General features: G+C 45.7%; 1 protein-coding gene across 3 annotated transcripts in view; it reads right to left on the bottom strand.

Annotated features, from left to right (window-relative positions):
- KCNK10 (potassium two pore domain channel subfamily K member 10) overlaps nt 1-24,326 on the bottom strand; it is a 114,304-nt gene that overhangs the window by 46,133 nt on the left and 43,845 nt on the right. For all 3 annotated transcript variants that reach the window (XM_063948553.1, XM_063948551.1, XM_063948552.1), the window contains exons 2-3: nt 22,177-22,541; nt 4,780-4,900 (exon numbers count right to left, since the gene is read on the bottom strand). In XM_063948553.1, the coding sequence (XP_063804623.1) occupies nt 4,780-4,900; nt 22,177-22,541 (486 nt within the window). The remainder of the gene's footprint in view (nt 1-4,779; nt 4,901-22,176; nt 22,542-24,326) is intronic.

Below are 24,326 nucleotides of genomic sequence, written 5' to 3'. Positions count from 1 at the left end.
TAACAATCACATAGAACTCAGTACATGTAACAATCACATAGAACTCAGTACATGTAACAATCACATAGAACTCAGTACATGTAACAATCATACAGAACTCAGTACATGTAACAATCACATAGAACTCAGTACATGTAACAATCACATAGAACTCAGTACATGTAACAATCATACAGAACTCAGTACATGTAACAATCACATAGAACTCAGTACATGTAACAATCATACAGAACTCAGTACATGTAACAATCACATAGAACTCAGTACACGTAACAATCATACAGAACTCAGTACATGTAACAATCACATAGAACTCAGTACATGTAACAATCACATAGAACTCAGTACACGTAACAATCACATAGAACTCAGTACATGTAACAATCATACAGAACTCAGTACATGTAACAATCACATAGAACTCAGTACATGTAACAATCACATAGAACTCAGTACATGTAACAATCATATAGAACTCAGTACATGTAACAATCATACAGAACTCAGTACATGTAACAATCACATAGAACTCAGTACATGTAACAATCACATAGAACTCAGTACATGTAACAATCACATAGAACTCAGTACATGTAACAATCATACAGAACTCAGTACATGTAACAATCACATAGAACTCAGTACACGTAACAATCATACAGAACTCAGTACATGTAACAATCACATAGAACTCAGTACACGTAACAATCATACAGAACTCAGTACATGTAACAATCACATAGAACTCAGTACATGTAACAATCACATAGAACTCAGTACACGTAACAATCACATAGAACTCAGTACATGTAACAATCATACAGAACTCAGTACATGTAACAATCACATAGAACTCAGTACATGTAACAATCACATAGAACTCAGTACATGTAACAATCATATAGAACTCAGTACATGTAACAATCATACAGAACTCAGTACATGTAACAATCACATAGAACTCAGTACATGTAACAATCACATAGAACTCAGTACATGTAACAATCACATAGAACTCAGTACATGTAACAATCATACAGAACTCAGTACATGTAACAATCACATAGAACTCAGTACACGTAACAATCATACAGAACTCAGTACATGTAACAATCACATAGAACTCAGTACACGTAACAATCATACAGAACTCAGTACATGTAACAATCACATAGAACTCAGTACATGTAACAATCACATAGAACTCAGTACACGTAACAATCACATAGAACTCAGTACACGTAACAATCACATAGAACTCAGTACATGTAACAATCATACAGAACTCAGTACACGTAACAATCATACAGAACTCAGTACACGTAACAATCATACAGAACTCAGTACACGTAACAATCATACAGAACTCAGTACACGTAACAATCATACAGAACTCAGTACACGTAACAATCATACAGAACTCAGTACACGTAACAATCATACAGAACTCAGTACATGTAACAATCACATAGAACTCAGTACATGTAACAATCATACAGAACTCAGTACATGTAACAATCACATAGAACTCAGTACATGTAACAATCACATAGAACTCAGTACATGTAACAATCATACAGAACTCAGTACATGTAACAATCACATAGAACTCAGTACATGTAACAATCATACAGAACTCAGTACATGTAACAATCACATAGAACTCAGTACACGTAACAATCATACAGAACTCAGTACATGTAACAATCACATAGAACTCAGTACATGTAACAATCACATAGAACTCAGTACATGTAACAATCACATAGAACTCAGTACACGTAACAATCACATAGAACTCAGTACATGTAACAATCACATAGAACTCAGTACACGTAACAATCATACAGAACTCAGTACATGTAACAATCATACAGAACTCAGTACATGTAACAATCACATAGAACTCAGTACATGTAACAATCACATAGAACTCAGTACATGTAACAATCACATAGAACTCAGTACATGTAACAATCACATAGAACTCAGTACACGTAACAATCATACAGAACTCAGTACATGTAACAATCACATAGAACTCAGTACATGTAACAATCACATAGAACTCAGTACATGTAACAATCACATAGAACTCAGTACATGTAACAATCATACAGAACTCAGTACATGTAACAATCACATAGAACTCAGTACATGTAACAATCACATAGAACTCAGTACACGTAACAATCACATAGAACTCAGTACATGTAACAATCATACAGAACTCAGTACATGTAACAATCACATAGAACTCAGTACATGTAACAATCACATAGAACTCAGTACATGTAACAATCATATAGAACTCAGTACATGTAACAATCATATAGAACTCAGTACATGTAACAATCATACAGAACTCAGTACATGTAACAATCACATAGAACTCAGTACATGTAACAATCACATAGAACTCAGTACATGTAACAATCACATAGAACTCAGTACATGTAACAATCATACAGAACTCAGTACATGTAACAATCACATAGAACTCAGTACACGTAACAATCATACAGAACTCAGTACATGTAACAATCACATAGAACTCAGTACACGTAACAATCATACAGAACTCAGTACATGTAACAATCACATAGAACTCAGTACATGTAACAATCACATAGAACTCAGTACACGTAACAATCACATAGAACTCAGTACACGTAACAATCACATAGAACTCAGTACATGTAACAATCATACAGAACTCAGTACACGTAACAATCATACAGAACTCAGTACACGTAACAATCATACAGAACTCAGTACACGTAACAATCATACAGAACTCAGTACACGTAACAATCATACAGAACTCAGTACACGTAACAATCATACAGAACTCAGTACATGTAACAATCACATAGAACTCAGTACATGTAACAATCACATAGAACTCAGTACATGTAACAATCATACAGAACTCAATACATGTAACAATCACATAGAACTCAGTACATGTAACAATCACATAGAACTCAGTACATGTAACAATCATACAGAACTCAGTACATGTAACAATCACATAGAACTCAGTACATGTAACAATCATACAGAACTCAGTACATGTAACAATCACATAGAACTCAGTACATGTAACAATCACATAGAACTCAGTACATGTAACAATCATACAGAACTCAGTACATGTAACAATCATACAGAACTCAGTACATGTAACAATCACATAGAACTCAGTACATGTAACAATCATACAGAACTCAGTACATGTAACAATCACATAGAACTCAGTACATGTAACAATCACATAGAACTCAGTACATGTAACAATCATACAGAACTCAGTACATGTAACAATCACATAGAACTCAGTACATGTAACAATCATACAGAACTCAGTACATGTAACAATCACATAGAACTCAGTACATGTAACAATCATACAGAACTCAGTACATGTAACAATCACATAGAACTCAGTACACGTAACAATCATACAGAACTCAGTACATGTAACAATCACATAGAACTCAGTACATGTAACAATCATACAGAACTCAGTACACGTAACAATCACATAGAACTCAGTACATGTAACAATCATACAGAACTCAGTACATGTAACAATCATACAGAACTCAGTACATGTAACAATCACATAGAACTCAGTACATGTAACAATCATACAGAACTCAGTACACGTAACAATCATACAGAACTCAGTACATGTAACAATCATACAGAACTCAGTACATGTAACAATCACATAGAACTCAGTACATGTAACAATCACATAGAACTCAGTACATGTAACAATCATACAGAACTCAGTACACGTAACAATCATACAGAACTCAGTACACGTAACAATCACATAGAACTCAGTACATGTAACAATCATATAGAATTCAGTACACGTAACAATCATACAGAACTCAGTACATGTAACAATCACATAGAACTCAGTACACGTAACAATCACATAGAACTCAGTACATGTAACAATCACATAGAACTCAGTACACGTAACAATCATACAGAACTCAGTACACGTAACAATCATACAGAACTCAGTACATGTAACAATCACATAGAACTCAGTACATGTAACAATCATACAGAACTCAGTACATGTAACAATCACATAGAACTCAGTACATGTAACAATCACATAGAACTCAGTACATGTAACAATCATACAGAACTCAGTACATGTAACAATCACATAGAACTCAGTACATGTAACAATCACATAGAACTCAGTACATGTAACAATCACATAGAACTCAGTACATGTAACAATCACATAGAACTCAGTACATGTAACAATCACATAGAACTCAGTACATGTAACAATCACATAGAACTCAGTACATGTAACAATCACATAGAACTCAGTACATGTAACAATCACATAGAACTCAGTACATGTAACAATCATACAGAACTCAGTACAACTATCGGATACCTATGTAACCACACCAGGCGTAGCTATAATGGATGCAGGGTGTGCCGTGCACAGGTTCCCATGTGTCCAATGGGATTATGGAACCCTTTCCCCATCAGTTATAGGTACCCGTTTGGTTGTATGTGGGGTCCCCCTTACACCCTACTTCTTTAGCGCCCTATCTAGTTCCCTCTTCTGATTACTGTAAGATGCTGCTCCATTACGGGCAGTGTCACATCTATAGAGCCATGAAATCACCAGTGGGGATGTCACAGCCCACACGCACCAGGGGAACGCCTCGCCCAGGCCCCCTCTATCCTCCCAGCGGGTAACTGGCGCAGTATAAAAATGGCGGCACTCACCTATTGTGGTGATCACCGTCCCAGCAAAGAAGAAGGCGCTGCCTAGGTCCCAGTGGCTGCTGTTGTTGTTGGAATAGTTCCCGATGGGGTTTACACCCGCGTTGTCAGCATCGATGGCTTTCTGAGGAGAGAGAACGGTGTAAGGTGAGAAGGGGGAACCAACCTCAGAATGTAGGTAAGTACTCCATGTATCAGGCAGGTGCCAGAGCAGATCTAGTCAGAGTAGAGCAGTGAGATAATAGTTTCCACTCGTTGCTCATTATATGGGGTCACTGAGAACGAAAGGGGGGGTGGGGGGGGGGGGGGGGGGGGGTCGTGCAGCGCTACTGCCGCAGATACAGGACTCCAGAGGGGGGGGGGGGGGTTAAAGAAATGTGTGCAGAGTGTACATTATACAGATGTGTCCTCATTCATCTGGCCTCAACACGCCATGCAGAAGAAATACGTAGCGTGAGTGAGCCGCCAGGGCCCGTGCTGCTCTGCAAATGTCAGGCATCGTTATTTTTTGCTGAAAATGCGTCTTGTTCACAACGCAATGAGACTAGGACGCACGAGGAGACGGCTGATTGATTTGATATAGGACACTTGTATATTGAGTGCGACTGAGTGATCTATGTACTAATCCTTGGAGAGAGATAAAGTACCGGTTAATCAGCTCCCAGCTCCTGAGTCTGTATAGAGAACAGAACAGAACTTGTAAAAGCTGCAGCTGCTACATCGTATCACTGTGTACAGATGAAGAGACTCAGTCGCACACAGTACATCAGTGATACATCCCGCCACTTACCGAGTACATACAGCGCTAATAAGAATGAAAAGTGCAAAGTGCAGCTCCCCTGATAAGAGAGTCCTTTGCGATAGAAACATAGAATGTGACGGCAGATGAGAACCACGTGGCCCCTCTAGTCTGCCCTAACACAAGTACACGCACACACTTACACACTAGGGTTCATTCTTGGCAGAAGCCAATTAACCTACCAGTATATTTTTGGATTGTGGGAGGAAACCGGAGTACCCGGAGGAAGCCCACGCAAGTACAGGGAGAACATACAAACTCCACACAGTTAGGGCAGTGGTGGATACCAAACCCCTGACCTCAGTGCTGTGGTAATGTAACATGGGGCATCCACTTCTGCAATCAGAGAGGTGAAGGATCGCAAAATACTGTTACAGCCAGACTGCTCCACAGAGGAAAGATGGAGATATCTTACACATACAGGCTATGAAACCTCTGATTTATGCAGCTTGTAAATTGCATAGCTGCAACGTCCCCATACATTGCATGGGGACTCTGGTCAAATGTAGGAGAGATCTGTGCAAGAGATCCATCCAAAACCAGACAGATCCCCACATATGATCCACTCACATTCTGCTTAAACCCCCCCCCCCCCCCCCCCCCCCCAGAACATTTAGCCTATGTGCAAAAGCCCCATTGCCCACCCAGTTACACCCACTCAGCTGCAAGTGGAGATGTGAATGAATTGCGTACGACACGGAGTCACCCTAAACACAGAAAATACGCAGCGCTAACAATCGCAAGACCGAAATTCTGATTCAGCTCCGCTTCAGTGACTGGAGGAACAGCAACAACGATCCAGACATGACATAGTGCGCTGTGCGACACAGGGAAACGCGTCCGATGGACACTATCCTGCGCTGGTCACTGCTGGTGCCCACATCCATTTACTATTACTTGCAGAATACACCTGCGGATTTGACTGTATATCCGACTCCACATAAGTCCTCTCCATTAACATTGGCTCGCAAATGGAGAAGCGGGACTGCGCGGAGCCGCCATCACTGCGGGACTGCGCGGAGCTGGTGGAATAATGCTTGTTGACATTAATCCTCCATTCCAAGCCATTTATTTGTCACAGTGACTGTGGGGTCTATGTACTAAAGCCCTGGAAAGAGATAAAGTTGAGAGACATAAAGTACCAGACAACCAACACCTGTCATTTTTCAAACACAGCCTGTAACACAGGGGCTGATTGGCTGGTACTTTATCTCTCTCTCTAAAGGCTTAGTACATAGGGGGTCATTCAGAGTTGATCGCTAGCTGCTTTTGTTCGCTGCGCAGCGATCAGGCAAAAAATTGGCACTTCTGCGCATGCGGCACAATGCGCACGCACGTCGTACTATTACAACAAACGATGTCGTTTCACACAGGGTCTAGCGAAGCTTTTCAGTCGCACTGCTGGCCGCAGAGTGATTGATCGGAAGTGGGCGTTTCTGGGTATCAACTGACCGTTTTCAGGGAGTGTTCGGAAAAAACGCAGGCGTGCCAGGAAAAACGCAGGCGTGGCTGGGAGAACGCAGGGCGTGTTTGTGACGTCAAAACAGGAACTGAATTGTCTGAAGTCATCGCAAGCGCTGAGTAGGTCTGGAGCTGCTCTGAAACTGCACAAAAAAAAAAAGTTTGCCGCCGCTGTGCGATCCTTTCGTTCGCACTTCTGCTAAGCTAAAATACACTCCCAGTGGGCGGCGACATAGCGTTTGCATGGCTGCTAAAAACTGCTAGCGAGCAAACAACTCGGAATGACCCCCATAGACTCCTATATACAATCCAGCACAGGTCTCTATGTATTTGCTGTACATACGCTTATTGCTTATTTTTAGAACCATATGTTTAGTATGTGTTGCATAGTTACGTAAGGATTACGTAACTATTTTTTTAGATGTGTATTATAAATAAACTCAATTATAGCTTTATGCAACCTCCCAGTTTCATGTAATTAATGTGCACAATATTATAAATAAACTCAATTACAGCTTTATGTGACCTCACACAGTTTCAGGTAATTAATCGGCACAATCTGCGCTGTTTATTTTTCCATGTTATAATCTCCGAGATTGTTTATCAGGTGACTGCCTGGCTTATTGCACCAGGATGGTCATGTCGGCAGCGCCGGATTTTTTCTCCTTATTTATTCTGACAGTCTGTACATGTCAGCTTGCCGAATGTCAACATACCAAACTCCGCCACTGATCATATGTAATGTAGATGACACGTCTCCTACACGCTACTGGTGGAACACAGCGACCTCTAACAGTCACATTGCCGACGCCTGTGGCCTGATCACAGCGCACCCAGGTGAGAGGCGACTGACTCCTGCTCAGGCTAGATTGGATATAAAATAAAAATAAAAAGTAATGATTTGTTTTCAGCCTATATTGTTACCACTTACCACCAGAGATCTGATAATGCCCCTCACACTACACCGGCCACCACTCCGAGCCTTTACAACAACAGAGACAGAAGAATCTTTTCTCTTGTTGAGTCGCTGATGGTGGGTAAAGCTGCAGTCTGATTTTTGAACACGTTCTAAATTCTAATTAAGACACTTTAACACAATCCCAGAAGACTGGGGGCCTAATTCAGACCTGATCACAGCAGCAAATATGTTAGCAGTTGGGCAAAACCATGTGCACTCCTGGGGGCAGATGTAACATGTGCAGAGATAGTAAGATTGTGTGGGGTGTGTTCAAACTGAAATCTAATTTGCAGTGTAAAAATAAAGCAGCCAGTATTTACCCTGCACAGAAACAGTATAACCCACCCAAATATATCTCTCTCTGCACATGTTATATCTGCCACACCTGCAGTGCACATGGTTTTGCCCATTAGCTAGCAAATTTGCTGCTGCGATCAGGTCTGCATTACCCCCTGGGACCTGCAAATAAATTGTAAAATGATAGAGATAAAGAATATTTATTTTCCGCTGGTTGCTGGCAAAAAAATAAATAAAATATATATATATATATATATGCCCCTTGTACCCCTTTCAGATATAAGCCAAAACCCTGTTGTTTTTTTGCAGTGCAAGGTGCACCGACCTGGGTCCGGCTTCTGTCTGAAAGATTATGACCTGGGTTGACGGTCCGGGACTTGGAACCCGGGTCAGTTCCCCGGCCTCTGTGTGAAAGCTTCATTGGGGAGAGACAGTAGCGCAATGAGAGGACATCTCCAAGCGCCTACTGGAAGCTGGAAGACCTGGGTCACTGGAAGGTCCAGGTCCAATATGAAGGGTGACGACTTGGGAATAACCTAGAGCACAGGTTCTCAAACTCGGTCCTCAGGACCCCACACGGTGCATGTTTTGCAGGTCTCCTCACAGAATCACAAGTGAAACAATTAGCTCCACCTGTGGACCTTTTAAAATGTGTCAGTGAGTAATTAATACACCTGTGCACCTGCTGGGTTACCTGCAAAACATGCACTGTGTGGGGTCCTGAGGACCGAGTTTGAGAACCCCTGACCTAGAGCATCAACAATATATGAATGGGGGAAGTACAAAAACACCCGGCCTCAACCCATGCTCAGTGACCCCGGGTCTGACCTAGGTTAAAGCCAAGTTTTTAAGTCTAAAAGGGGTACAAGAAAGACATTATGTTTGGCCTAGATTTTAGATCTGGATTTGGCAGGAGGAACCAAGCCGGACCCCCAAAATTCAGTTCTTCCGGATCCTGTCTAATCTTAACCCAGTGTTTCCCAACTCCAGGCCTTAGGGAACAGTACATGTTTTCCCGATCTCCTGGCTGGAGCACAGGTGTACTCATTACTCACCGACACATTTTAAAAGATCCACAAGTTTCATAAGTATTTCCCTTGTGACTCTTTGCAGAGACCTGGAAAACATGCCCTGTTAGCGTTCCCTGAGGACAGTTTCCTTTTATCAACCAAACCTACTGTGTTGGGGCCACATCTACTTTTTAACCTACCAAAATGCCACGTGAATCTGTCCCCCGCTCGGTCATACGCTATAATAACCTTTATAGACCATGGAACTGATAAAAGTCCAATATTGAAATTGCACCACTATAATATCCCGGTTTGGTGTGAGCATTTTACAGTCCCAACTTTCTCTGAGCGCTGTTCAGAATGTAATCCTCTTTACCCCCCCCCTCCCCCCCGCCTGTTGCAATATTGCTAACGCTAATTGTGCAATCGTTTAGTTATCAGCTGTGAGATGCTGTAACTGCCAGACAATTACCTAGGAATACAATCGCCATCGGCATTAGAGGTCGTGCGCAGAGTAAGATCTTATGCACTATGGGGGTCATTCCGACCTGATCGCACGCTATTTTTTGCAGCGCGGCGATCAGGTCAAAACTCGTGCATGAGTATAAACCGCAATGCGCAGGCGCGTCATACGGGTACAAAGCGGATCGTTGCTGGGCGATGGATTTAACGAAGAATCCATTCACACAGCCGATCGCAAGGAGATTGACAGGAAGAAGGCGTTTGTGGGTGGCAACTGACCGTCTTCTGGGAGTGGTTGGAAAAACGCAGGCGTGTCCAAGCGTTTGCAGGGCGGGTGTCTGACGTCAATTCCGGGACCAGACAGTCTGAAGTGATCGCAGCGGCTGAGTAAGTTCAGACCTACTCAGAAACTGCACAAAACTGTTTTTGTACCGCTCAGCTGCACATGCGTTCGCACACTTGCAAAGCGAAAATACACTCCCCCATAGGCGGCGACTATCTGATTGCAGTAGTGCAAAAAAAAAACCCTAGCGAGCGATCGGGTCTGAATGACCCCCCTAAGAATGACTTCAGTTTTCTAGGAAAGCTATTCCCAGTGACTCTGCCATCTGCGCGGACCATGGTAATATACGATGTGCAGCTGCTATGGGTTTAATAAATAACGCAGACGGCCGTCCGAGGCAGGCGGCGGCTGCTGGTGACTTAGGAGCAGTCACACAATAGGTCCTCAGACACTACGGAGAAATCCCAGCACTGGGGTTTATGCTCTCCGTCCAGCCTCGCCGTGCTTCATCCACAGCAAATCCTGCAGGGTCGGGAGGTTCAATCAGAGACGTTCCTGGCCCCGGGATGTGTAATCCCTGCTGTTGTTTGAGCTCTGCCGGCTGAGCATGTGCCGTCACACCGCCTGATCTCCTGCCTGTGCAGTGTGAGGCTGGATCTGCTGCATTGCAGTGTGGAGTGCGCAGACAGACACTACATAACAGCTCTCCGGGAGGGAGAAGAACTCCCCGGGGCCGACCGTCGCAGGCTGACCACTCAGCTTCTGCAGCCGGGATGGGCTCGGGATAAACAACCACGACTCCTATAATACAGTGTGTCCCATCTAAACAAGAATACGTCGTATTATCAGCAGCAGAGCTTAGATGTTGTGAGATGTATCCGACTCGGTTGCTGCTGCTAAATTCCGATTGATACAAAACACACGAATCCGAGCTTTCCGGGAAAATCAGGCTTTGCCGAGTTTCACATCCAAACTTTGGGGGTTATTCAGGGTTGTTAGCAAATTACAAAAGTTAGCAATTAGGCAAAACCATGTGCACTGCAGGTGGGGCAGATGTAACAAGTGCAGAGAGAGTTAGATTTGGGTGGGTTATATTGTTTCTGTGCAGGGTAAATACTGGCTGCTTTATTTTTACACTGCAATTTAGATTTCAGTTTGAACACCCCACCCAAATCTACCTCTCTCTGCACAAGTTACATCTGCCCCACCTGCACTGCACATGGTTTTTGCACGATTGCAAAAGGCCCTTTGCTGGGAAGAACAGTCAAATGGGAACTGTCTCCCGTAGTCTCTGGTGGGAGATTCTTCTTCTTATGCACTCCTGGCGACTGATCTGATGTAACAAAACCCCCCAAGTTTAGCCGTTGCCGGAAAAAAATCAGTTACAGCCGCAATTTACTAAGAAAAGTTTATTGGTGGCAGCTGAGTGTTGCTCAAGTCCCCAGTAATACTGGCTCAGCCGCAGCAGAAGGAGTCTGGCCAATACACCACTCAGTCCTATGACGAGTCGACTGTCGGTTGACACCAATTTACAGGAACATCAGCATTGTGTCAAACACAAAATCACGCCCGGTATGTGTTAATACGCCTCTGACTTACATATTAATAAATAGGTGCCTACGTATTAAAAATCCCACAAGTGCTGCGATTTCTTTCAGTTTCTGTTGTAGTGCTAATTCTTATTTTTTAAGTGGTTATCCCAGCTATGTACTAACAATTTCCATATGGACCGTACTTCCTGGCACATTGGAGGAGAATTTAATGTTTTCAAAAGTTACTGTCATTGCGCAAGCGCCCAGCGTCGTTCTCTGAAACTCCTCTGAAAATGCCGCCAGGGGTATAAAGCACTATATGGGGTGTGCAGTAAGTTTCCGAATGCGCAAAAAAGTATTACGTTTACAAATAGAGTGAACATGACATTTTCTCAAAGTATTCGCCAGAGGAGTACAGTATAGGCAAAGCTGCGTGCGGTCAAACCACTTGGTGAAGAAGCTGGACTTGTCCACAGCAGAGATGTCTTTTACATGCTGGATGGAGGTCTCCGCCGCAGTTTCCAGTCACTCAATATGAATCCCACACATCTTGCGCTTGAATTGTGGGAACACAAAGATATCTCAGGGAGCCAGGTCTGGACTGTACAGCAGATGACCGAGCTCCCGGATGTGTTCATGGGCCAGAAAATCCACCACTTTCCTGGACTTGGGGGCAGGTGTATTGTCATGATGGAGAAGGGCACTATGAGCGCAGATTCTTGGATGGTACCTGGGAATGGCTTCCAGCACTTGCAGCAGACGTTAGTTGGTGTACTAGTCCCCAGTGACGGTGTGCTGCTGCACGAGTGGTGCGGTAGATACATGACCAGTCTTGGCCACAAAAACAGCCACCATCTGCTTGGTCATGCTGCACTCACGTCAGAACTTGTGTGGCAGTGCACCTCCAACTGAGGTCCACTGGGCCGACTGTTGTTTGGTCTCAGGGTCGAGATAGTACTTCCAGGATTCATCATCACTGATGATCTCCCAAACAGAGTTTGAGCAACTGCCCTCAAACCTGGCCAGCATGTTGCGACACTAAGGCACCCGAGCCTCCTTCTGCTCTCAAGTCAGCTGAAGGTGCACCCAGCGTGCAGAAACCTTCCTCAGGCCAAGCTTTTGGTGGAGTATCAAGCGGATGGATCCCATGAGATGCCTATCTCCTCTAACTGGGCTACCTCAACTATGGCCCACATGGCAGCAACGTTGTCCTCAGCTCTTCTGGTCTTCCAGGGATAGTCTCCCATGCCAGCTATTGCAGATCACTCTTGTAGAAGATCATGGCTCTCCAGTAGCCTCTGCTGAGCTCCATAATGAGTTTGCTGACGTCTTCGGTGTGCAGTGCTGCGTATATACGGTTCTGTGCCGTGACATTACACAGGAACTTTAGTCAGAGATTACAGCTCACAACCAGACAGCCAGATTGTGTCTACTCGACGCACTGCACATCCGGATACTTACAGCACACCCCTCGTACTGCCATCTGAGGATCGTTGTAGCCTTCCGGAACAAGCTTTGAAGAGCTACGTTTTTGGAGCTTGGTACATAGAGGTCAGACCGTAGTCCCCATTGAGAACACTGGGGATTGTGGTCTGAAGCGCTAATGATCCTTTTGCAGGAGGTTTCTGTGAGTAGCATTAGGCTATTGTTACAGAGCGGTAATACTGTAGTTTCTGCATCATTTTTATGAAAAATTGGCTTGATAAATACAGCCCTAAGGTGATCTGAATTTGATATTACCGCTATTTGCAAGCAATGGACTCAGCAAAGCCTGTAAATACCTGCGCGGTGAGCCTGCCCAGCAACATTCACTTCATGGAAGAGAATATAGAACAGCAAAAGCCAACACGCGTCAGCAGCAGATGACAACAAAGGTAAGAGGTGTATATACATCGACTAGTGTGACCGCCACAGAGGAAAGCCGTATCTGCCGCCTACAAACACTACCACACTACAACGCAACAGACGTCGCCTGAACACGAAGCGGTGGAGCACAGTCCTGGATACGGACACAGAAAACGTATTATTAACTGGCTACTTAGACGCAACGGTACTAGCAACTTAACACTAAAAGCAGGCGGTACCTTGCCCCATCCAAGTGACTGCTGCGGAGAGGCGTGAATACGCTTACAGACGCTTTGGACATTATAAGAAACTTAGGGGAACATTTACTAAGCAGTGATAAAAGCAGAGAAGTGAGCCAGTGGAGAAGTTGCCCATGGCAACCAATCAGCACTGAAGTAACATCTATAATTTGCATACTATATAATGATAGAGCTGATGATTGGTTGATGGGGCAACTTCTCCACTGGCTCACTTCTCCGCTCTTATCACTGCTTAGTAAATGTCCCCCTCATACCCCTTTCAGACCGCCAGCAATAACCCGGGTTATTGCACGTGAACACGCAGCAACAGGCGCAGTCTGAAAGGGGCCAGTCGAGCGACCCAGTATTTCAACTTCGGTAGCGACCAGGGTTGAACGCGGCTTCAGCAAAGCTCGCCGCGCAGTCTGAACGGTAAGCTAGTTCGATGCATTCGTTCACTGAATAGGAAGAGGCAGCGCTTGGCGATCTCATCTCGAAGCGCCATCTATGCACGCGTCGCTAGTGATGTCACCAACCCGACAATAAGCTGGGTCAGGCCGCCAGTCTGAAAGGGGTGTCAGCCGGGTCGCACATGGGAAGGACCCATGTACAAATCCCGGGTGCCACCTGGCAAAGTGGTCTGGAAGGCATATTGGGGTCCCATTCATACAAAAAATATTTGCTGAGTGTTTCCCGAACACTGTAGGGCGGCAATGAATGAGAGGCGGCTGAGGTCCGGCCTTGAACCCCTATTCAGATGCAGCCACAACCCCACTGTGATGTGGCCCGATTTATGGGTCTAGGCGGTATGCTTTGTCACTGGTGGGAATATTAGGTGGGAAGTGTCAGTACATTACTTAAAGCCCACCCGGAGATTCGCTTCTTCACTGAAACGCAACACGCTGGCACAAAAAACGCCCATTCTAAATACAGGATGTGGCCTGCTCCGAGCGGCCACACAACTGAAGCCCACTGGGCAACTGCTATGACAAGAATGACTACTGAAAATGAACCCTCATATCACATTCCCGCCGCATGGAGGGGCCCTGGTGCGCCCGCTCCGTCCTTTGCTAGGAACGCCATTACTACGCCAAGTCCTTCCCCTCCGACTGTCCCGCTATTGTCGTCATATTGCTCTAGTCTAGACGCAGCGGGTCCAGTGCTGCATGTGTGCTGCATAGTGACCGTGTGCTGCTTCATAAATGACCTTCAGGGAGTTACAAGAGCGCTGAGGCCGCGTTTACACTGCTGACTGCAAGGCCGCAGGGAAGGTGTAGAAACGGCGTGTGATAAATGACACCATTACGGTTTTACTGCAAAGCATAAAACAACTGTGAGGCCATGTGTGACCACGGCTGGAACATGGGAGCGTTTAACACAAAGGACGAGAGGCTGCGTCATCAAGCCATCGGCACGCACACCACCGTCAGCAGCATCAGGCCATCAGGACACAATACTCTGTACACACACCACCGTCAGCAGCACACAATACTCTGTACACACACCACCGTCAGCAGCACACAATACTCTGTACACACACCACAGTCAGCAGCACACAATACTCTGTACATACACCACCGTCAGCAGCACAGAATACTCTGTATACACACCACCGTCAGCAGCACAGAATACTCTGTACACACACCACCGTCAGCAGCACACAATACTCTGTACACACACCACTGGCAGCAGCATCAGGCCAGCAGCACACAATACTCTGTACACACACCACTGTCAGCAGCACACAATACTCTGTACACACACCACTGTCAGCAGCACACAATACTCTGTACACACACCACAGTCAGCAGCACACAATACTCTGTACATACACCACCGTCAGCAGCACACAATACTCTGTATACACACCACCGTCAGCAGCACACAATACTCTGTACACACACCACCGTCAGCAGCACACAATACTCTGTACATACACCACCGTCAGCAGCACACAATACTCTGTACACACACCACTGTCAGCAGCATCAGGCCAGCAGCACACAATACTCTGTACACACACCACTGTCAGTAGCACACAATACTCTGTACACACAACACTGTCAGCAGCACACAATACTCTGTACACACACAATACTCTGTACACACACCACTGTCAGCAGCACACAATACTCTGTACACACACCACTGTCAGCAGCACACAATACTCTGTACACACACACCACTGTCAGCAGCACACAATGCTCTGTACACACACCGCTGTCAGCAGAACACAATACTCTGTACTCACACCATAGTCAGCAGCACACAATACTCTGTACACACACCACTGTCAGCAGCACACAATACTCTGTACACACACCACTGTCAGCAGCACACAATACTCTGTACACACTCCACTGTCAGCAGCACACAATACTCTGTACACACTCCACTATCAGCAGCACACAATACTCTGTACACAAACCACTGTGAGCAGCACACAATGCTCTGTACACACACCACCGTCAGCAGCACACAATACTCTGCACACACACCACTGTCAGCAGCACACAATACTCTGTACACACACCACTGTCAGCAGCACACAATACTCTGTACACACACCAATGTCAGCAGCACACAATGCTCTGTACACACACCACCGTCAGCAGCATCAGGCCATCAAGACACAATACTCTGTACACACACCACTGTCAGCAGCACACAATACTCTGTACTCACACCACAGTCAGCAGCACACAATACTCTGTACACACACCACTGTCAGCAGCACACAATACTCTGTACACACACCACCGTCAGCAGCATCAGGCCATCAAGACACAATACTCTGTACACACACCACTGTCAGCAGCACACAATACTCTGTACTCACACACCACTGTCAGCAGCATACAATACTCTGTACACACCACTGTCAGCAGCATACAATACTCTGTACACACACCACTGTCAGCAGCACACAATACTCTGTACACACACCACTGTCAGCAGCACACAATACTTTGTACTCACACCACCGTCAGCAGCACACAATACTCTGTACACACAACACTGTCAGCAGCATCAGGCCATCGGCACACAATACTCTGTACTCACACCACTGTCAGCAGCACACAATACTCTGTACACACACCGCTGTCAGCAGCACACAATACTCTGTACACACACCACTGTCAGCAGCACACAATACTCTGTACACACACCACTGTCCGCAGCACACAATACTCTGTACACATACCACCGTCAGCAGCACACAATACTCTGTACTCACACCACTGTCAGCAGCACAGAATACTCTGTACTCACACCGCTGTCTGCAGCACACAATACTCTGTACACACACCGCTGTCAGCAGCACACAATACTCTGTACACACACCACTGTCAGCAGCAAACAATACTCTGTACACACACCACTGTCCGCAGCACACAATACTCTGTACTCATACCACCGTCAGCAGCACACAATACTCTGTACACACACCACTGTCAGCAACACACAATACTCTGTACACACACCACTGTCCGCAGCACACAATACTCTGTACACACACCGCTGTCAGCAGCACACAATACTCTGTACACACACCACTGTCAGCAGCAAACAATACTCTGTACACACACCACTGTCCGCAGCACACAATACTCTGTACTCATACCACCGTCAGCAGCACACAATACTCTGTACACACACCACTGTCAGCAACACACAATACTCTGTACACACACCACTGTCCGCAGCACACAATACTCTGTACACACACCACTGTCAGCAGCACACAATACTCTGTACACACACCACCGTCAGCAGCACACAATACTCTGTACACACACCACCGTCAGCAGCAAGCAATACTCTGTACTCACACCACCGTCAGCAGCACACAATACTCTGTACACACAACACTGTCAGCAGCACACAATACTCTGTACACACACCACCGTCAGCAGCACACAATACTCTGTACACACAACACTGTCAGCAGCATCAGGCCATCGGCACACAATACTCTGTACACACACCACTGTCAGCAGCACACAATACTCTGTACACACACCACTGTCCGTAGCACACAATACTCTGTACACACACCACCGTCAGCAGCACACAATGCTCTGTACACACACCGCTGTCAGCAGCACACAATACTCTGTACACACACCACCGTCAGCAGCACACAATACTCTGTACTCACACCACTGTCAGCAGCACACAATACTCTGTACACACACCACTGTCAGCAGCACACAATACTCTGTACTCACACCACCATCAGCAGCACACAATACTCTGTACACACACCACTGTCAGCAGCACACAATACTCTGTACACACACCACTGTCCACAGCACACAATACTCTGTACTCACACCACTGTCAGCAGCACAGAATACTCTGTACTCACACCGCTGTCCGCAGCACACAATACTCTGTACACACACCACTGTCAGCAGCACACAATACTCTGTACACACACCACTGTCAGCAGCACACAATACTCTGTACACACACCACCGTCAGCAGCATCAGGCCATCAAGACACAATACTCTGTACACACACCACTGTCAGCAGCACACAATACTCTGTACTCACACACCACTGTCAGCAGCATACAATACTCTGTACACACCACTGTCAGCAGCATACAATACTCTGCACACACACCACTGTCAGCAGCACACAATACTCTGTACACACACCACTGTCAGCAGCACACAATACTTTGTACTCACACCACCGTCAGCAGCACACAATACTGTGTACTCACACCACTGTCAGCAGCACACAATACTCTGTACACACATGGCTGTCAGCAGCACACAATACTCTGTACACACACCATCGTCAGCAGCACACAATACTCTGTACTCACACCACTGTCAGCAGCACAGAATACTCTGTACTCACACCGCTGTCAGCAGCACACAATACTCTGTACACACACCACCGTCAGCAGCATCAGGCCAGCAGCACACAATACTCTGTACACACACCACCGTCAGCAGCACACAATACTCTGTACTCACACCTCTGTCAGCAGCACACAATACTCTGTACACACACCTGTCAGCAGCACACAATACTCTGTACACACACCACTGTCAGCAGCACACAATACTCTGTACACACACCGCTGTCAGCAGCACACAATACTCTGTACACACACCGCTGTCAGCAGCACACAATACTCTGTACTCACACCACTGTCAGCAGCACACAATACTCTGTACACACACCACTGTCAGCAGCACAGAATACTCTGTACTCACACCACTGTCAGCAGCACAGAATACTCTGTACTCACACCACTGTCAGCAGCACAGAATACTCTGCACACACACCGCTGTCAGCAGCACACAATACTCTGTACACACACCACCGTCAGCAGCACACAATACTCTGTACTCACACCACTGTCAGCAGCACAGAATACTCTGTACTCACACCGCTGTCAGCAGCACACAATACTCTGTACACACACCACCGTCAGCAGCATCAGGCCAGCAGCACACAATACTCTGTACACACACCACCGTCAGCAGCACACAATACTCTGTACTCACACCACTGTCAGCAGCACAGAATACTCTGTATACACACCACCGTCAGCAGCACCAGGCCAGCAGCACACAATACTCTGTACACACACCACTGTCCGCAGCACACGATACTCTGTACACACACCACTGTCCGCAGCACACAATACTCTGTACACACACCACTGTCCGCAGCACACAGTACTCTGTACACACACCACCGTCAGCAGCACACAATACTCTGTACTCACACCACTGTCAGCAGCACACAATACTCTGTACACACACCACTGTCAGCAGCACACAATACTCTGTACACACACCACTGTCCGCAGCACACAATACTCTGTACACACACCACCGTCAGCAGCACACAATACTGTGTACTCACACCACTGTCAGCAGCACACAATGATCTGTACACACACCACCGTCAGCAGCACACAATACTCTGTACTCACACCGCTGTCAGCAGCACACAATACTCTGTACACACACCACTGTCAGCAGCACACAATACTCTGTACACACACCACTGTCCGCAGCACACAATACTCTGTACACACACCACTGTCCGCAGCACACAATACTCTGTACACACACCACCGTCAGCAGCACACAATACTGTGTACTCACACCACCGTCAGCAGCACACAATACTGTGTACTCACACCACTGTCAGCAGCACACAATACTCTGTACTCACACCACCGTCAGCAGCACAGAATACTCTGTACACACACCACCGTCAGCAGCATCATGCCAGCAGCACACAATACTCTGTACTCACACCGCTGTCAGCAGCATCAAGCTGCAGATTATGTAACACGCGAGTACCACGGTATAAGACACATTGCTTCCGTCAGGTCGGTTTCGTGTCTTCGCGGAGCGCCACAAGGGTGTCTGCTAGACATAAGTAACTACAGGTAGTAACCACACTTGCTGACATTCAGTCTGCCGCCTCTGTTTGTAGTGATCAGAAGCCGATCGTGCTACAATGTGGCTAGTAGCCTGTTATTGTCCACCACACTTTGTGGCAGCTGTGCCAAGTCTTGGAGAGTGATAAAGTGGAGAACGATAAAGTACCAGTCAATCAGCTCCTAACTGTCATATTTCAAACACAACCTGTACCACTGCAGTTAGTAGCTGTTTGGTTGGCACTTTGAAGTCTATTTACTAAACCTTGGAGATAAAGTACCAGGCAATCAGCTCCTACATGCCATGTTACAGGCGGTGTTTGGAAATGACAGTTAGGAGCTGATTGGTTGGTACTTTATCTCTGTCCAAGGCTTTAGTATATCTGAGATAGACCCTGATGGTTCCCTGGTTATATCAAGGTTGGTGCCAATAAACGCAATGATGCCGTATCTTCACCGTACGTGAGAGGCTTAACGTTCTCCTTCCATTGCATGCGCGGCTGATTGTCAGCTATTACTCTCTGTTATCAGTCAATCTCTACACAGCGAGGCCAGCTGCACAGTAACAGGGCCTTTACCCCATTCTCAACTATATGTTACCTCTCTTAGCTTCCGATAAACTTCTGTAACCCTTACATGTACATCTGCGTCATTTAGTACGTTGTGCTATATACATTGTATCCGTTACAGGTTTGTCTACCTGACAACCAGGTGAGCTTGGAGGATGGGCCAGCAGGTATGGAACACCATATTGACTACACAGATCAATTGTGTGCTGACAGAGCGAGGATCCCTTTATAAAATGGAAACATTCATAGATTGTCTCAGGAGATGTGGAAAGTCAGCGTCCGTGTTTAATGAGCGTATGGTAAATAACACGTAATATCGGGGGAACGGCGGACACGTGAAAAGCAGTTCATGTTATTAAGTTACTATTATTGAGTCATAATGACATGCACACTGCTCTTTCCCAGGAGATTATCTGCGGCTTGTAGCTGACAAACACAGTAAAGGAAGTCTATCCTCTATATCACAGGTTCTTAAACTCGGTCCTCAGGACCCCACACAGTGCATGTTTTGCAGGTCTCTTTACAGAATCGCTAGAGAAATAATTAGCTCCACCTGTGGAGCTTTTAAAATGTGTCAGTGAGTAATGAATACACCTGTGCACCCTGCTGGGTTACCTGCAAAACATGCACTGTGTGGGGTCCTGAAGACCGAGTTTGAGGACCTATGCTCTATAGCACAGGTTCTCAAACTCGAGACCTGGAAAACATGCACTGTGTGGGGTCCTGAGGACCGAGTTTGAGAACCACTGGTCTAGAGCAAAGGCTTATGGGACAGAGAGAAGAGCAGCAATGGTCTGAATGGCCTTAGTCCTCGTTTCATAGAAACCAAGTCTAATACAATAACAAGAATAGTATTACGCGTATGACGATACAGTTATCTTTAAATACGCTACACAAACAGGCTTGGAAAGAAAGGATCTCTTTAGAATCAGAATCTGCTGTACTGCTACAAACCAATAATAAGATGACAAGGTCACCACCACTGTCTACTTTACATACTGAGGATTAGCGACACGTTTTATGCTATTTGAAAGACTTGTCGCTCACTAAAGGACTAGAATCTAAAGTTACATTTTATTTTTCTGCAATGAAGACAATGACCCCTCTTAATCCAGAAAGAAGCTTTTCTGGAGGAACAGATCTCCTCCTCTGGTAACCCCACCTGAAACCAGTAAGCCAGAAGGGGGAAGAGACGGAGAGCGAGGCACCATCACCTCCCAGAACTCTCCTCATACAACCTTCAGCCTGGGGGTTTAGGAACATCGAACCCTTTCTCCCCATCATCCCCTCAGGTCTATACAATGGGAGAGGTTTGGGGTTGGAGGCTGTGAGATAAGCCAAAGATGGGACAGGCTGTTCACAGGAAAATGGCAGGAGGGTATATATATATATATATATATATATATATATATATTTTTTTTTTTTATTATTTTTTTTTTTTTTTTTTTTTTTTTAGGAGAGGGTGGGTATAAGTAGGGTGTTATTTAGAAGCAGACGAAAATAAAGCTGTGCATGTATCTCACCTTAATCAGAGCATCCAGCTCCTGCTGAGTGACACAGGAATGTATCTGCAGAAAATCCGCCTTCTCCTGGGCTATCGTGCTTTTCTGGCTGCTCTCAAATGGCTGCTCAAGTGCTCGGAAGACGAGTCCACCGCTGACCAGATAAACCACCACCACTACGAAGATCGCCAGAACAGTCTTCCACTTCATCACAGAATGCAGGCCTCGGGAAGTATTGTCCATGGTGGAGACCACAGTAGTCCGGGAACATACAGACATCCTAGGGGTGGAGGTGGGTGTGGGGTGGGGGTGGTGCCCATTCGGCTTTGGATCAGGCGGGGGCACGGGCAGGGAGGCTGGTGTTGGTACCGTTGAGGGCACTGCCACTAGAAGGAGATAAAAATGGTCAATAAAACCTCTGGAAACTCAAGTTAGGCTGTAGTCCTGTGGCAAGATGTAGCAAAAAAAAATATTTCATGTCATGTGACTTTGCTCCATGGCAACCACAGTCACATGGCATATGATATGAGCAGCAAGTCATTGAAATGCCTCTCTGAGCTGTTTTCAATGTGACATCCTCCCCCTCCTCCTCCTCCCTCAGACATCACATGCCTTGGGGAGAGGTTTGACGCGTGGTCTATGTAGTTGGCTATGTGTGGCAGCCAGACACCACGTTCTGTGTATGCTCTGTGCACTGTGACATCCTCCTACTCTCATGGTTCCCAAGCTCGGTTCTCAAAGCACCCTAACAGCCAAGGTTTTAAAGATACCCATGCTTGTGTACAGATGGTATCATGAAATCACATGTGCTAAAGCACGGATATATTTAATATCTATACTGCTAGGGTACCCCAAGGACGGAGAAACACTGTCCTACCCTATATGACATATTGCAAACGCTGCTCATGGGACAGCCATTCTTGTTTGCCCTCCAGAGATTTTGAAAAGGAGAAAATTATTTGTAGAAGAATAGCTAAGAAAAAAGATTGACGCTTAGAAGACAGACAGCTATAAAAGTAAATAAAAACAAAACACAACTTACGTGTTGGATTGTAATTGCAGAGAGGAGGGTCAATAGATTTATTTTGTATGGGAAATCACCCAACGTGTAACATCTAGAACCTCCCAATTACACATTTGCAGAATGCCTCCTCTACTGTTTATTATTACTAGGGAATGGGTTCCCTATCATTATTCATTTATAACGGGCCCACGACTGTGCAGTACAAATGGGACTCCTAATCAACAGAGCTAGCAATCTAAGATTCTGAATAACTGTGGAGTTACGAGCCCCTGGCTTCGATTTCACAAAATCCCACAATGAAAAGGTCGCTATATAAACCGCCAGAGTTGCCGTAGACACTGCCCCTCTAGGGGGCATCACACACACACACTCCCTCTGCTCATCACTGACATTAATCAGGCTCATCGTTACTCATCAGCTTGGCTAATGATAACATATATAATGAAGTTCCAATTAATAAAGTTTCCCTGTGGTTTCTGTTCATACGTCACCTATGGGAGATGGAGACAGAGCTGGATTAACCCTTCAGGAGGGCTGGGGCACTTAAGACAGAGCGCCGGCCCCGCCTCTCTGGCCCTCTCCCTCTTGACAGCACCGCTCCAAGGGGTGGAAATTGGGGGGGGGATTTTGGGGGCGATCAGGCAGGTTATCGACAGATTGTCTGACTCTGGCGGAGCGTACACATTAAACAATTCTTGGGCCAACTACCCAATATCTGAAAGGTGTTACTGGTTATTTATATAGGGCACACATACAGGGGCTGGTGCAAATAACTGTGCACCTGGACAAACCTACCTGCAAGGCAATGGGGGCAAATACAGCTATTGTGTGTGTATGCGGGGTAAATGCGGACAGCTTCTGATCGTAGCCCACACACACCCGGCAGCTGCAGTCTACATTTCATTTTAGACACATCCCTCCTAACCAAATCTGGTTACTGGCGCTTTTTGCTTTGCTCACAACTTCCCATATTAAGCAGCGAATTACAGAGAGTATATCAGTCACTCACATCAGTGCCTGCCCCATTGGATCTTACAATCTATATTCCCCACCACACAGACACACCAGTGTGTCCCGTCCCCCCCCCCCCCCTTCCCCAGAAACTAACCTACCAATATGTTTTTGGAGTGTGGGGGCAAACCGAAGC

The sequence above is a fragment of the Pseudophryne corroboree genome, chromosome 12 (assembly GCF_028390025.1).
Source record: "Pseudophryne corroboree isolate aPseCor3 chromosome 12, aPseCor3.hap2, whole genome shotgun sequence".
NCBI lineage: Eukaryota > Metazoa > Chordata > Amphibia > Anura > Myobatrachidae > Pseudophryne > Pseudophryne corroboree.
The sequence above is the reverse complement of the archived record's forward strand: the minus strand, read 5'-3'. Positions and strand labels throughout refer to the sequence as shown.